Genomic DNA, 14,495 nt, shown 5'->3' on the forward strand with positions numbered 1-14,495 from the left:
CAAAACTCTGAGGGAAAAAAAGAAGAGAGCACAGGAGAGGAGAGGAGAAAGGGCTATATTCACATCCCCTACCTAAGCTCTGATTTGTTTTCTATCCAGTTAATTTGTACCTTGAGAGCTCCGAAGCAGAAACCATAGAGCAGAGACAGAGCGATCAGACTGCGCAGGATGCTGTAGATTGCAGAGATGAGACTCGTAGCAGCTGAGACACACAAATTAGAGTGAAGGTGAAAATACTCGCAGTCGTTTTAAACAATGAGAAACAAAGCACTTACACTTAGGAGATCACCATTATTTAAAGGCCCTGAAAACAGATTTTTTTTCTTTGTGTGACATTTCACAAGAGGCAGTTCTGTATTCTGTGTTTCTCTCTCTGAGCTCTTTCCACTGGGCTTAGTTGGAGAAAGGTGATGTCACATATTTTCCATGCACCAATCAGGATTTACCAACATGTGAATCAGAATCTGACGATAGCAGTTTGATCACTGTCAATCAAATCTGATCTAACCGCACCAACACAGTCCTGATGAGGCAGGTTAGCTGAGTTTTTATCTTTGGTTGTTTTAGTCATGAATATTTAATGTTGTTGAGAAACACTTGCCTTTTAACTTGGCAGAGGAAAATATTTGTACAGCAGCACAGAACGCACAGACCAAACACTAAATACGGTTTTGCTGCCACTGTAGTTTCTCCTAAACACTTGAAAGGCAAGCGGTTATTCAGCTGGTTGCAATCTGCAACTTCACAGCTAGATGTCACTAAATCCCTCACACTGATCCTTAAATATTTAAAGTTTTCAGGGGCTTTTAACACTGAATACAAATTACACAGATTACACACACACACACAAACAGGCATAAAACTAGAGCCACAAATCCACAGCATGCCAAAATGACAGTAAAACCAGGAAATTACAATTAACACCCATCTAGGATCTGGATTCATGAACACATTACTGAAATCAAAAGGTTAGAGCCTTTCTTTTTTACCAACCTGTCCCTCCAAAAAGGTGCATGTCGATCTGCTCCAGCAGGTAGATGGTGAAGGTGTTGATCTGAGGGAAAAGGCCCACCAGGAAGGTGATTGGGAAGCAGTAGGTAAAACCTGTTTTATGCATTAAACAAAAGAAATTTCTTAGTATCTGTCAAGTTTTTGAACAGAAATATTAGCCAATAATAAACAATAACAAATAAAACAGATGATGTGTAATAGCAGGACTGTGTGTGTGTGTGTCTCATCCCTACCCACTAGCAGGTCTCGTATGAAGTGCAGCACGTCGTGGCAGACGATGGTGACTCCATACAGGGTGGAGACGGGCAGGTCCTTCCTCCTCAGCAGTTGCTCCAGCAGCCAGATCAGAGCACAGAAGATGCAGAAGTAGGCCGCTCGGCTGTAGGCCACCAGCTGGTTGTGACCCTGGAGACATGCACATGAGCATACGCAGGTTAGGATGTTGGATAAGACAGCAGAGATTCACCTTGCTTTTAATAACTGCTAAATAATACCAACAGCTGATGGAATCACAATTTCAAACACTGCTACTACGTTCGGTCATATTAGGTTGAGTGCACACAAAAAAAAACACAAAACACAGCAAAGTTATTATTATGGAAATGAAAACTGTCATGACATCATACACCAAAGACTGACAATGCACGAGTAAAGAGGAACATCACTCATGAGTTTAAACTCACTAACAGGGTCATCATGGATGCACAAATTTCCCAAATATTGGTAACTATCTTGCGGCCAAATATGATTTTTTCAAGAATTTTGTTTTGTGTTTGTACTCTCAGAATCAAATACTCGGTAACAAAGTAACTAGTATTTAAACTCACATGTGTTGGTGAAGCTGCATCCGGTTGAACACTCTGGAAAACAAACCCACAGAAGCCAATATTGAATCAACATTTGTTCATTAACATGGAAACAATTGAAAACAGCACTGTTACTTCTGAGTTCAACAGAGAGGAAGTGAGTGAGAGCAAACAGGAACTGAAAAGTCTGAACTCATTTATACTTTTAATAAACATTAGGTCACCATGGCACACATTGTGAGCTCACACAGTGGTTTTAGCAGTGGAATGGTTTTCCTAAGACCATCACAGTTTGGTCCAATGCTCAAAGTCACAAATAGTAATTCCAAGGGTGGATATTAGAGATTTTGTATTCATTTTTTACCTTCAGTAAGGAATACTGGCAGCTGGCGATGACCAGGCAGAACTGGAAGACCCAGAAGTCTTTGAAGCAGCCATGGTTCAGAAGCACAAAACCCAGGAAGGAAACCAGGAAGGCCATGAAGACTGCCACTAGATTCTCCAGAACATCCTGGTTTCTGCACAAAAACCGAACATACAAATGCACATTCAGTAGCTTATCAGGCATACCGTATACCGTATGCTAATTGAGCACATAATTCTTGCACAAAATTGATGCTCATTTGCTCCCGTATTGATTGCAAGACATGACATTGATTGATCAAACTGGAAAAATTTGCCCCAAGAAATGAATTGACCAAAAATGAACTGACTTTGATGGAAGACTTGGTTATAAAATGTACTGCCTTTTTCCAGCACAACGGTTTTTCAGATTTAAAGAGATGAGACAACAAAGATCGAGTGACTGGTGTTCTTCTTCATCAGGATTTGGAGGAGAATGGGAAATGTAAACCACTAACAACACACATTGAAAACAATGCAGTGATGTTATAATTTAGTTTCACAGCAAAAATATTTAAAAACATATATATACCAATGTCTCTTAAATGTTTTGTTCAATCTAAATACTATTTTCTAAGTGTGAGTTTCCAGGCTGAATAATGTATATGATGTTTTCATTTCTAGACTTGGGACTTGTGTGTGCACAACAGTGTAAAGAGTTTGCGGGCAGGTTCTTCATGTATTACCTGTCCAGAAGGGCAAGCAGGGTAAGTCGGTCATATAAAATGTTGATCCACTTCCCAGGAAGCAGTTTGAGTTTGTAATAAATCTTCCTGGTCGGTTTCTCCTGAGTGGAAGTCTCTGACGACTCATCCAAAGAGTCCTCTTCCTGACATGCACACAAACACAAATTATGAATTCAACTGCAGTTTCAGAGGAAACAACAAGAGTCTGTGTGTTTTATAACTAGATGCTTTTGCATGTAGGATCACTCAATGCCCAGCAGTATCATTGTAAGTATATAGTCACAACATTATTTTTACGACGTGCAACAATCACATACACAAAGTGGTGCATTAATGATTCAGCAGAGAGTCTGTGTTGTCTCAGCTTCAATGCCTGATCCAGGCAGCTTATATCACTCCTGCTGGTCTGCATCCAGCAGGAGTGATATAAGCTGGACTCGACTAATTCAGGACTGATCATTTGGCTACTGGTTCAAACAGCAGCAATGACTCATATTTCTTCCGTCATACAATGTGACAGAAAGAAAACACTAATCCCATTTACCAGTTGGTTGACAAACATTTATGTCGCCCTCTGGGGACTCATTATGGCAAAACTTCACCCGTCAGCTCTGTGATGTTCACGAGTAGAAAATGCAAATTTGATGAAACAGCAATGTTTAGATTCAATGTTTCTTATCAAAACACTTCATGTGTATCCTTGAGCCCTAAAAAAATATGTAAAAAGCATTTCCGTCCCCAAAAAACAATTTATGGAAGATTTCAAGCCCTACACATTCATGTTTGCTTGCTTGCAGTCTTCTTGTTCACGCCCTTTTCTGGCCCATTACTACATTTCTCTGCACGTTACCATGTTAACTGTCCATCAGTGAAACAGTATGAAACCATCAGGGGAACAAGTATCATTGAAAAATGGTGACCCACTTTAAAAAACATTGCTCCATAGCACTACTATTGACTACTAGTGGTTTAAAAACCCACGGGGTCCCTTAAAATAACAGCTTTACAACCATTTGGCAGACCCACCACACTGTGCATAGGTATAGCTTTACAAACAAGCATAAATTTTTTTCTCCTGTCTTTAGGAAATCATGGATGCTATTGGCATGCAGAACAAGAAAGAAAAAAGAGAAAAAGAGAACGCAGATGGACACCTGAAATATCTCAGGGTGGGTCCTTCGTGGCCGAAGCCTGTGAGCTGGGATGATGCGTCGCTGGAAAGGGCAGTCGGTGTGACCACCTGCCAGGCCGTCCTGACACTCTGAGTTTGAAGAAGTTGACAGCAGGTCACTGGACAAATAAACACACATGAAACAGTTAATATGTGGAATAAACCTGATATGACAAAGACAGCTATGATAGTTTACGAGGAACAGATTGAAAAAGGCAGTATGGTAAGATGGAAGCATTGTAGGTTGACAGGTAGCAGAAAAAGGAAGAACAGGTGAGTGAAGAAATATATAATATATTAAAAGCAGTACCACATGTTGCCAGTGATGAGCTCTGCTCCAAGAGGCAGGTTGAGAGCTCGCTCCGCATACAGCTTACGAGGCCTGTCTCCTGATGAGACAAACACACAGTTTCTCTGTGGATACGTAATGTGCAGTAACTGGAATCGTGCAGATAACTAGTTAAATGACCAGTGCATAGGATTCAGTGAACAGTCACATTGAAAGCACAGGGAAACAAAGGTGTCTTAAACTCACAAAAAACAGCCCTATCTAGAGCCAGTGTTTGGTTTGACCTTTCTGAGCTACTGTAGAAACATGGTGGCTCAACATGGCGGCCTCCAACAAAGAGGACCCGCTCCCTCTGTAGATAAACAGCTCATTCTAATGTAACGAAAACACAACAATTCTTATATTCAAGTGAATATACACAAATAAAAAAATACCTATAAATATGAAATTCCATTATGCCACTGAATGCTCCTAAAAAATACACACTGGACCATTAAATCTATTATGAGGGATTTTTTAGCATCACAGACATCGGAGACTGAACAGCTGAACATCTTGGAAACATTCCATAAAAATGTCATTTAATCTACCAGCTTTTTGAGCTGTTTCAAAAGTGGAGCCATCAGCTGCTGGCTTTCTCACACACTGTATATTTGTTCAAAAGATCAAAATATTATCAGACTGTGCAAGCACAAATAGATTCCTCAAACATGCTTACTGTGTACAGTATGGAAGGTGTAGGCATCTTCTTTGTTGGTAGCCTCTGGTCTGCAGATGACTTGCAGCATGGAGCTCTCTGACTGAGAGGTTTGAGAAGGCAGGGAATCATAGTCTGGATCCTTCTCTCTGTCTGTCTGTGGACTGCAGACAGAAAACACAATCAACTAGAGCTGGGCTCAAATCTGTATTTAAGTGTATGTAAGTACTGTAAATGTGTGTGTGTGTGTGTGTGTGTGTGTGTGTGTGTGGGGGGGGAATATTTCTTTGAAGCATATCAGTGCAGAGGCATGTGTACCTGTCAGGGGAGACTATAGGGATTTGTGTGGGTGGTATAGCCTGTAGTGTGTCGGTAGGCAGACTGGTGGGAGGTTTGGGTCTCTCTGGTTTGTTGTCCGTGTTGGACTCTGTTATCGTCTCTTCTGGTCTGGAATTTGCACTCAGATTCTCTGCAAATAGATCAAACGCAAATGTAACATTTGTTTTTTTACGAATATTAAATGTTAAGCTCCAATATATATTTCTTTTCTACGTTTAAGGACTTACTTAAAGTACTGAACCCATAGAGATCTCTGCAATGCCCCTCAGCTCCATGAGGAGTTGTAGCATCTTTCAGATCATTGTTTTGGTTCCAAGGCCCAAAACATTACTGAGTGAATAAGTAAGTGACTAGGTTTGTGAATATAGGTGAGAATTTAGCAAGCTACAAGGTAAATGTTTATCTCAGGAGTTGATGAAGACCAAAAAACGAGCTAAAGGAGGGTGGAAATTAGACTGACTAGTAACATGACTCCAAATGTGTCTGCTGGATGTGCAAATTGGCAACTGTTTGCTAACATGTTCACTATTTTAGCTTCATAAGGCAATGCCGTGTTTGCAGCTTGCTGCCCCCAAGAGGTCAAACAACTCACTTAAGGCAGGTTTAATGGTAAATGGACTGTACTTGAGTAGCGCCTTTCTAGTCTTCAGACCACTCAAATTGCTTTTATGCTACATGCCACGTTCATACAGTGATGGCACAAACAGAAACTAACTTGTTTACCCACAGTCATGCACTGGTGCACAGCATCAGGAGCAATTGGGGGTTCAGTATCTTGCTCAAAGACACTTTCAAATCATTTGAATCATCAACAGTATAAAAAAATATATAAATATAAAATATAATAAAGGTATACACTTCAATAGCTCTTCTGCTCCATTTATCCCATTTCACCAAAGAAGTTTCCACCAACTGAGCAAATGAGTGACCTCCTGCCCAACATTAGCATCCTCGCAGTCTAGCAGGGCTAAAAACACCCTCATAATCTGAACTCAACAGTTAAAATGAATCTATGATATTAATATCTCTAGATTAGTACATAATTAATACGGAGCTTTAACCTTATGAAGCTGACCAAACACCGACCAAGTAGGAGTTTATTGCAGCTCATAAACCAGTGCTGACATTGCACTCCTGTATAAACATCTGCATTAACTGCAGCCCTATAAAACATGTAGATAAAGGAGGTAAAGGAATAAACCCTCCTACTGAGATTCACCTTCCTCTGCAGCTCCCACTTCCTCTTTGCGTTCTGGCCTCTCGTCTTCCTGTGTGCTGGCACCTGCCGCTCTGGTACTGAGGGACCCCAACAAGGAAACAAACTCCAAGAAGTTGGATTCATTGGGAATCTGGCCCTCCTTTGCTTCCAGATCTGACTTGGAACTGGTCATGGTGGTCTGATAAAGAGACAAATGTTTTTTGTGTGCATGGACAGATGGAAGGAGATAACTGGGATGAAGATACAGAAATAGAAACAGAGCTGAACTGCCAACATACTGTGTTATGTGACCGGTCTGAAAGCAGCACGGCATCCTTCCCGCTGTCCATGCTCAGCCCACGGATGTGAGTCCTTCCCCCGGGCCCATAGCGGCCCAAAGCTGGCGGCAGACGCAGGAAACCTTGTGAATCCACATTAGGATCCAAAGGATCTGTGTCATCCGGGTGGGAGTTGACATCAATACCTGATGAGCTGTTATCATTTGTCAGTTGCGGGCTCGGTGTGCTGTCATTAGTCATCTGCAGACCAACATGTTCCTGGTCTGGATCCTGACACTCCAGAGTGGTGAACTCAGAACTGGTTGTTTCTCTACACATGTGAAACTCTTCACTTTGGCTTGTTGTCTGTTTCAAGGTGGGGTCGTCCTCTGAGACAGTCGCTTCTTCTCCCTCCTCCACCTCCTGCTTCTCCTCCTCAGGGGAGTCGAACGTGATGACGGGGATCTTGATGTGACACTCTCCTGCATCCTTCTGAGCCTTATAGGACACAAAGACATGTCACACACACTTAGTTTGAACAATATGGAGCATTTCAACCAAAAACAAATTAGTTTGGAACCTGAAAAGTTGGTTCCCAGATCTCTGTCGATGACTGATCCAATTACAATGGTTCCACTCAAAACTGGTGGAAACACGGGCTAGTTTGCTACATAGCAAAATCAAAATGTATTCTTACCTGTGCATTCTCCAAAAGGCTCTGCTTGACACTTTCTTCCAGCTGAGCAGCAGTCACAGGGTCACAGCTCATAGTGATGATGATCTTGACTGTGTCGTTGTCGTCTAGGTGAGCTGACGCAGGCCCGGGACCAGAGTTGTCTACCAGGACCACTTCGATCTCATCAGAGCAGTACGTCTCCTCCACTGGCTCAGCCTGAGAGACAACACAAGAGACAGACAGAGTTTTACCCATGATGTACAAAATAATCGCAACAATAATATAATTGATTTCTTTTAAAGAACCAGTGTGTAGGATTTAGTGGCTTCTAGTGGAGAAATTGCAGATTGCAACCGTTTAAATGCAGCTCAGCCTTCCAAGGGTGTAGGAGTAACTACTATCATTTTAAGATAAAGAAAACACGATTCTTATTTTCAGTTGATCCTACACGAATGAAAACATACCTATGAGTATTATATTTCATTTCTGCCAATAGAGCCTCCTAAATGTTACACACTGGACCTTTGAAATACCATTCAAATTCAAACCTCTCAAAAAAAAAACAACTTACTCCTATTTCTATATTAGTGAGCTCTACCTGTGCAGGAGGTTTTGGGATGTCGATTAAATCATCCTGGCGGTCCTGGGCAGTCTCCAGTGAATTATTGTTGGCATCTGGGGGCTCTTTTTGCCCCTCACTCTCCTCCTCACTCTCATCTTCACTACCCTTGGAGGGAGGCAGACCTTCATCAGCTGTTTCCCTGTCTGTGGCATCTTTATCCTCATCGTCTTTCTCCTCTTCTATTCTGTCCTGATCTGGGTCTTTCTCTGTTGTTGGTTCATGCTCTGGCTGCTCTCTGTCAGTCCCAGTCAAAGAGCTCTGAATGTCCACTCCATCTTTCACGGCACCGGTTTCAATTATTTCCACATCCATTTTCCCTGTCCCTGATCCAGACTGCATCTCTTCTCTTTCAGCGCGGGATGGGGGCCTCTGCTGGGCCTGCAGCAGGGGGGCAGCTTGGTCTGGGTTGGGGCTGGAGAGTTCATCTGGAGAAGGCTCTGGGCTTGGGTGCAGGCCTCCCTCCACAGGCTTCTCCTCTGCACTCTCACCCTGTCCTGGAATGAAACGAAATAGAAATTGTGGTTTAAAGTATAATAATAATAAAACTGCTCTAATCCTAAAATTCCTGCCATGGAAATTTTATAGTCTCTTATTTGGCTGCAGTGAAAATTCACACACCAGCATTTGCCAGTGACAGATAAACATCTTCCAATTACAATAAAATGAACTGCAGAAGGCAGATCACAAAAAAACATTTAGTTACAATTGTGCCACCATCTAGTGCAATATACCACAGTGTTTATATACCTTTTTCGATAAGATGACCTTGTTTGGATTAATCATCACTGCATTAGGTCATACATTTACTGGAAGCAGTCAGCTGGTCTTGTTGTTGTGCTTGTGTGAGCTTATTTACAACAATGATGGGTTTGCAGGAAAGGAAGTTGTCAATCTACATTGTCGAAGGAGCAATCGAGTACATTAGGGAAGAGGAACAGAGTTGGTTTCCAGCTTAGACTGATTCTATCAGTGTACTACACAGAACACTTGTTTCCCCATATTTCATACAAGGCCTCAGTAGCTACAAAAACTAGAAATGAATGTGCTGCAGCTGGCTGTCTTTCTACATCCTGTTGATGTGTGCAGTCATATTGTCAGTGTCATATTTAGCATTCCACAGAATCACTGGGTCATCTCTGTAGATAAAAACTGCATCATGTACAATTCATTTGTACCTTGGTGCCCAGCTGAAACATTTCTGCAGGTTATAGAGAATGACTTTTGTGGGGCATCAGCAGAATGTAATCCGATGTTCGGAAAACTAATGTGGAGAAGAACTTGGTGCCCTGTTTCTATTGAAATTCTAAAACAAAACTATAAAAAAAATGTATCTAGATGTTTCTCCCACAGTCAGCCAGAAGCTACTTTAATCAATCAACCTCAGCACTTTTGAGTTAATGGTGAACCTTACTGGAGCTCAGAAACAGAAAACTACTGCACCAACCTATAATGTGGCTAGATTAATACCCAACAGTTATAGAAGATGGGAAATGCTTCGAAAAAAACAAGCTCTCTCAATCTGATCCCCTAATTAAGTACCTAGAAGCTTGAAATTAGAAGACTTCATTTTACGCCTTTGTAATATTTTAATTGGGTAGGTTAAATCAACATAGAAGGATTATCTAGGCTCTTTTTCAATTTTCTTAAAAATATTTATATACTTTTATAATAGATCCTTTGTCTTTTTAATTGCTAAACTGAGCAGCAACAGCTGAATCATTGTTATCTGTCTGCAACCTCTGTGTTTGAAGAAATGTTTAAATTTGGGCAAATATTCAGACAAAGTGATTAACACCATCTACTCCCATATTAATCGTAGAATCAGATCATGTATCTTTACCTAGCCTAATTAGCATATACAGTATAGTGCAACAAGCCAAATGACTTCCAAAGCACAGACATTTTATAGGGAATTTCCTAAGAAATAAAATGAAATCAAAGAATTACTCACAATTTGCAATGGGTACAGATGGGTGAGAAATTAAAGGAAAAACACACAAACAGTGTGTGTAAGGTTGTGGGCCACCATGAGCAGCCTTCTTAATCTAGTCCCTGTATTGATGTTTTGATGATACGCTGTCTAGCACCTCTGGGTCTTTGCTCTTAGATTGTCTCATGCAAGTTAGATAGTTTAAGAAAAATAAAACCATGTACTGTACTGATTTTAAGCCTAAAAAGGTTAGCCAGTCTGCTCTGAGGCCAACTGAGAACTGAGAGCCAGGTTTCCATGGTAACAAGCTGTGATACCTGCTGACATGTGGCACCAAATGTCAAAAAAAGAGGAAAACGTGGCTCATAGTTTGTGGTTTGTTAACAATGTTGTGGAGTGAGTAGTGATTAAGGAAAGTTTTTTTTTAAAACCACAGTAACACTCTGGAAATACACAGCACTGAGGACATCCTCAATTGTTTCCTGAGCCTAACTGACCCTGACTGGTGTTGACATTTCAAGCTACAGTAAGATGTAGTATTGTTACACTTTTTTTCCCAATGATATAAATTTCCCAATAAAATGTCCTTGTCTCCAAAAATTACATTTTTAAAAAATAACTGCAATATCTTCAGCTTTGTGCAACGGGTGACTTTAGACATCTGTCTGAAATCTGACTATTAATTAGATCTAAGCTCAGGTCAAAGTCTTTGTGAAACCGGCTCCTGGTGAATATGAAGACATATGATTCACATCATATTCCTACTCATCAAACATCACCTTGTGCCCTGTATGGGAGCATCTCTATTTGTTATGTTTCTCCACTCATTCATCCTGATTTTTTCTTTAACAGTTACCTCTCAAAAAAAAACAAACTTAATCCTATTTCTATATTACTGAGCTCTCGTATCAAACCCAGAGAAAGATCAGCCTCACCTTCCGCAGTCTTCACCCCCTCGTCTGACTTCGAACAGTCCTGTACGGAGGAGAATTCAGAAACAGTGATTAACATTAGGACACAATGCAGGTTGACGCTGTACCTCCAAACTGGCAGATGTCCACCTTTTTATTGCAACTCACCACTCCAATCAGTCCCGGGTCGGTTTCAGTCTGTTTCACTGTCACCTGGATCACCGGACTGGGACGCTTCCGAGCCAACATCGTCATGGCAACGCTGTCTGGGACTGTACTGCTCTTCCTATTAGACAAAGACAAGAGATGGGGGGGGGGATTAAATGACGAGGAGAAAGAGACAGAGAGATGGGGAGTCTATGGAAGTCCATACATCAATGCGTCAATTTAAGAAGAAATGATCTGGCCCTCATCCCCAGAATCCCAGCCTCTCTACATAAAATAAGCTGATTTAAAGAGATGAAGAAGCACTAAAAATAATTGTCTCTGGACTTGCGACTTGCTGTTTCATCTCCCCACCAGCTCTTCAAATATTATAAAGAAATTAAAAGAAATACAGTGATATGGGGAACAGGAAGTGGTGTACTTTCTTTTATTAGTCTCTGCGCAGATCAAGTGTGTCAGAGCGGAGGGGCCGACTGAAGATCACTGACCTCCCCCTCATTAGCTCGCTCATTCACCAAAGTTGTACTGAGTCTTTGAAATGATGTGGAAAGAGTCCGTGTCCCACTCTGAGACAGTTGATCTCAAAACCAATCTGATCTCAAAGAAACAGAGTACTGAGAAAAAGACAAAACCAGAGCGAGAAAGAGGAGGCTAAAATTGGTACTAAAAAGAGGATGTCAAGCGCGGTAAATCTGTAGTATTAGTGGCATTATTCTAAAAAGAGGTTTCAGGCCTAAATGTACAATTTCATTTTAATAATTAAGTTGTATCATTGGGGATTTAGCCCTCTGGCCTAGATTTTGTAATGACTAACCTGGCAGGGGAGCAGCTTGAAGCACAAGGAGTAAAAACTCCAGTTGAGTGTACAGTACATCTCTCTGCATGGCCTCCAATACATCCATAAAGGTGAGACAACTTTCCAGCTACTTCACATTAATCCAGGATTATAACTGTGCCTGCGGGGGGGGGGGTTACCTGATGCTGGCGGGCAGGCAGGAGTCAGAGGCATTACTTTTCTTCTCCGGAGCCTTGCTGAGGTCGGAGAGGCTGCTGCGGACCACCGCCTCGCCCTCGTCGAACATCAGGTGCAGCCGATAGTTGGCCAGCTTGATGAGGATGAAGAAGACAGTGATGGAGGTGCAGTAGATGCTCAAAGCCATGGTGGTAGGGGGCAGGGCCTGTGGAGTGGAGAGGAGAGGAGAGGAGAGGAGCTTCATCATATTCAAATCAACATCTCCAGAGTCTCCACCAGACCAGTGTTTGATTTAATGCTTCGTGCTGTAGAAGCAGAAACTATCTCTTCTCATCTTATTAGATGAAATTCTGCGAGGTTATTTGGTCACACAGACACACTGTTTCCCCAAGTGCATTACAGGCTCGGTGAACCACGAGATCTAATATGATTAACTGGTGGATTAATGAAGTTTATTGATCCCCAGGGGAGGAATAGCCCATAGAAAAGAACAGGAAGATTAAAGACTAAGCATCTGCATCATGCTGATACATGAGTCATACTGGTCTGGGGACTTGCTGTGTTGGATGTGGACCCTCATTAATGTCTGCAGGTACAAATGTACAGTCTAAATATACAGCCCAGTGTCATTTCTGCTTTTATTTGATTGTCCCCTCGACTTTGTGCCACCGTTTATCTTGCGGTGTGTGTTGTGTGTGACCTTCAGATAAAGTGCTAATAAACTTGAAATTTGAAACATCTCTCTCAGAAAAGCGTGTGTTGTTTTTGCAGGGGAAGCTGTGGGTGTTTTCAAACAGACTGTGAAAACTGTCTGCCACAACATTTTAATACAGCCTCAGTGGCAAATGTCTGAGCTGTCAACCCCTCACAGCAGAATCTGCTACTTTGCCTGACTAACTTTCATTCACGGGCAGCTGATTTCTGGTCACCTGAACGCACAGCAAGACACACAGTCAGCCCTGGTGTATTGCATTGAGACTGTGTGTGAGTGAGCATCACATCCCAGAATCCTAATGTGCAATACTTTAATATCTAATCTGAATAAAACTGATCAGTGTACTGATAATCATTGTTTATGAGTGAATGTGCAGCACATGGCTGTTGTTTCCATTCTTTTTCAAGAGGTGTGTTTTATCATAAGGTCAAGGTGTTTGACCTATAGCAGCAACTCTTCTCTTTATTCGCCACAACCCTGCTGTGTGACTGTAATAGAGGGTTTCCTTCTGCATCTCCACACATCTACAAGGTAAACAGTAACAAATCCTACACGCAGGTTTCTCACTCGGGATATAAATGCAGCCTGTGTTGCACCTATCTCAAAGGCCAAGACATGAAAATAGGAGTGAGCCACAGTTTCACGCCTCCTGGCTCTCTCCCACTGCCTCATCCATGAGCAGCCATGCGTTCCGTCACCGCATGCGAGGAAAAAATACTGCGACAGTGGTGTTTTCCTCTAGCCTCCCTCAGTAGCACCCAGACAATGAAAGATATTACATTCTTGCACAGCCACGGCGCGTTTTATAGGATGGGATATAAGGGCGCAAGACAAAATCAAGCCCCGTTACCTATAGGTACAGTGGGCCTTGAACGTCATGTTCCCCTAATAAAAAAACTCACCAGATGGAGAGACAGGGGCAACATCAGGAGAAATATCCACAGATAGAGGTGGCAGGAGTTGTTGAATTTGTTCTGGTCCGGGTCGTGGTACCAGCCCCCGGTCAGAGATGCCCAGACTCCCTGACGCAGGGTCTGTACAACCTGGGAGACCATCTCTCCTCCAGTCTCCTCCTCTCCGCTCAGGTTGGACGGACGGATGATGCCGCTGCTGCTAGGCTACAATGAAATGATCTCCTCTTAATGCATGCTACTGTCGCTACGCCTCCATGTTGGGCCGATATAGCACGTCTCCTGAGCCTTCGCTTTTCACGCCTCATCGGTCTCCCTCGGTGTGGTCCTCTCGTCTGCCTTTTCCCATCCCAATGTCGATTCGTCCATTGCTGCTGCCGCGGTCCTCATCTTGTCCTCTTCGTCTCTCTCTCTCTCTCTCTCTCTCTCTCTCTCCCCTCTCTAGCTGCCTGTACAGATGCGCAGCTCTGACCGCCTCCCCTTCCCTTTCCCACTCCTCCTCTCTGCCTCCCCTCCCTCTCCATCCTTTCCTCTTATACGATTCTCCCCCACCTCCAGCGTTTATCTGCGCACGAACGGTGCACGAAGCCACACAATCAAAGCCACATTGTGCAAAGTATGATTTTATACAGGCGCATATGCATGTGTAGTATTCCTAGGCTATAGGTAATGTGCATTTATACGGATATATAGCCTTGTATAATAGTGTAGTCTT

The 14,495-nt window shown here is 42.4% G+C and overlaps 1 protein-coding gene across 2 annotated transcripts in view; it reads right to left on the reverse strand.

The window, feature by feature from the left end:
- Window positions 1-14,246, reverse strand: part of pcnx2 (pecanex 2) — a 30,778-nt gene extending 16,532 nt beyond the window's left edge. The window contains exons 1-18 of one of the 2 annotated variants that reach the window (XM_051419784.1): window positions 13,772-14,246; window positions 12,157-12,359; window positions 11,185-11,302; window positions 11,041-11,080; window positions 8,152-8,669; window positions 7,575-7,769; window positions 6,899-7,375; window positions 6,621-6,798; window positions 5,381-5,531; window positions 5,084-5,226; window positions 4,387-4,465; window positions 4,060-4,195; window positions 2,906-3,048; window positions 2,182-2,335; window positions 1,839-1,871; window positions 1,245-1,416; window positions 994-1,104; window positions 111-202 (exon numbers count right to left, since the gene is read on the reverse strand). In XM_051419784.1, the coding sequence (XP_051275744.1) occupies window positions 111-202; window positions 994-1,104; window positions 1,245-1,416; window positions 1,839-1,871; window positions 2,182-2,335; window positions 2,906-3,048; window positions 4,060-4,195; window positions 4,387-4,465; window positions 5,084-5,226; window positions 5,381-5,531; window positions 6,621-6,798; window positions 6,899-7,375; window positions 7,575-7,769; window positions 8,152-8,669; window positions 11,041-11,080; window positions 11,185-11,302; window positions 12,157-12,359; window positions 13,772-13,924 (3,096 nt within the window). In that variant the 5' untranslated portion in view covers window positions 13,925-14,246. The remainder of the gene's footprint in view (window positions 1-110; window positions 203-993; window positions 1,105-1,244; window positions 1,417-1,838; window positions 1,872-2,181; window positions 2,336-2,905; window positions 3,049-4,059; window positions 4,196-4,386; window positions 4,466-5,083; window positions 5,227-5,380; window positions 5,532-6,620; window positions 6,799-6,898; window positions 7,376-7,574; window positions 7,770-8,151; window positions 8,670-11,040; window positions 11,081-11,184; window positions 11,303-12,156; window positions 12,360-13,771) is intronic. The other variant, XM_051419774.1, reaches the window with a different exon arrangement.
- Between the last annotated feature and the right edge of the window lie 249 nt (window positions 14,247-14,495).

Source organism: Dicentrarchus labrax, unplaced genomic scaffold (genome assembly GCF_905237075.1).
Source record: "Dicentrarchus labrax unplaced genomic scaffold, dlabrax2021, whole genome shotgun sequence".
Taxonomy (NCBI): domain Eukaryota; kingdom Metazoa; phylum Chordata; class Actinopteri; family Moronidae; genus Dicentrarchus; species Dicentrarchus labrax.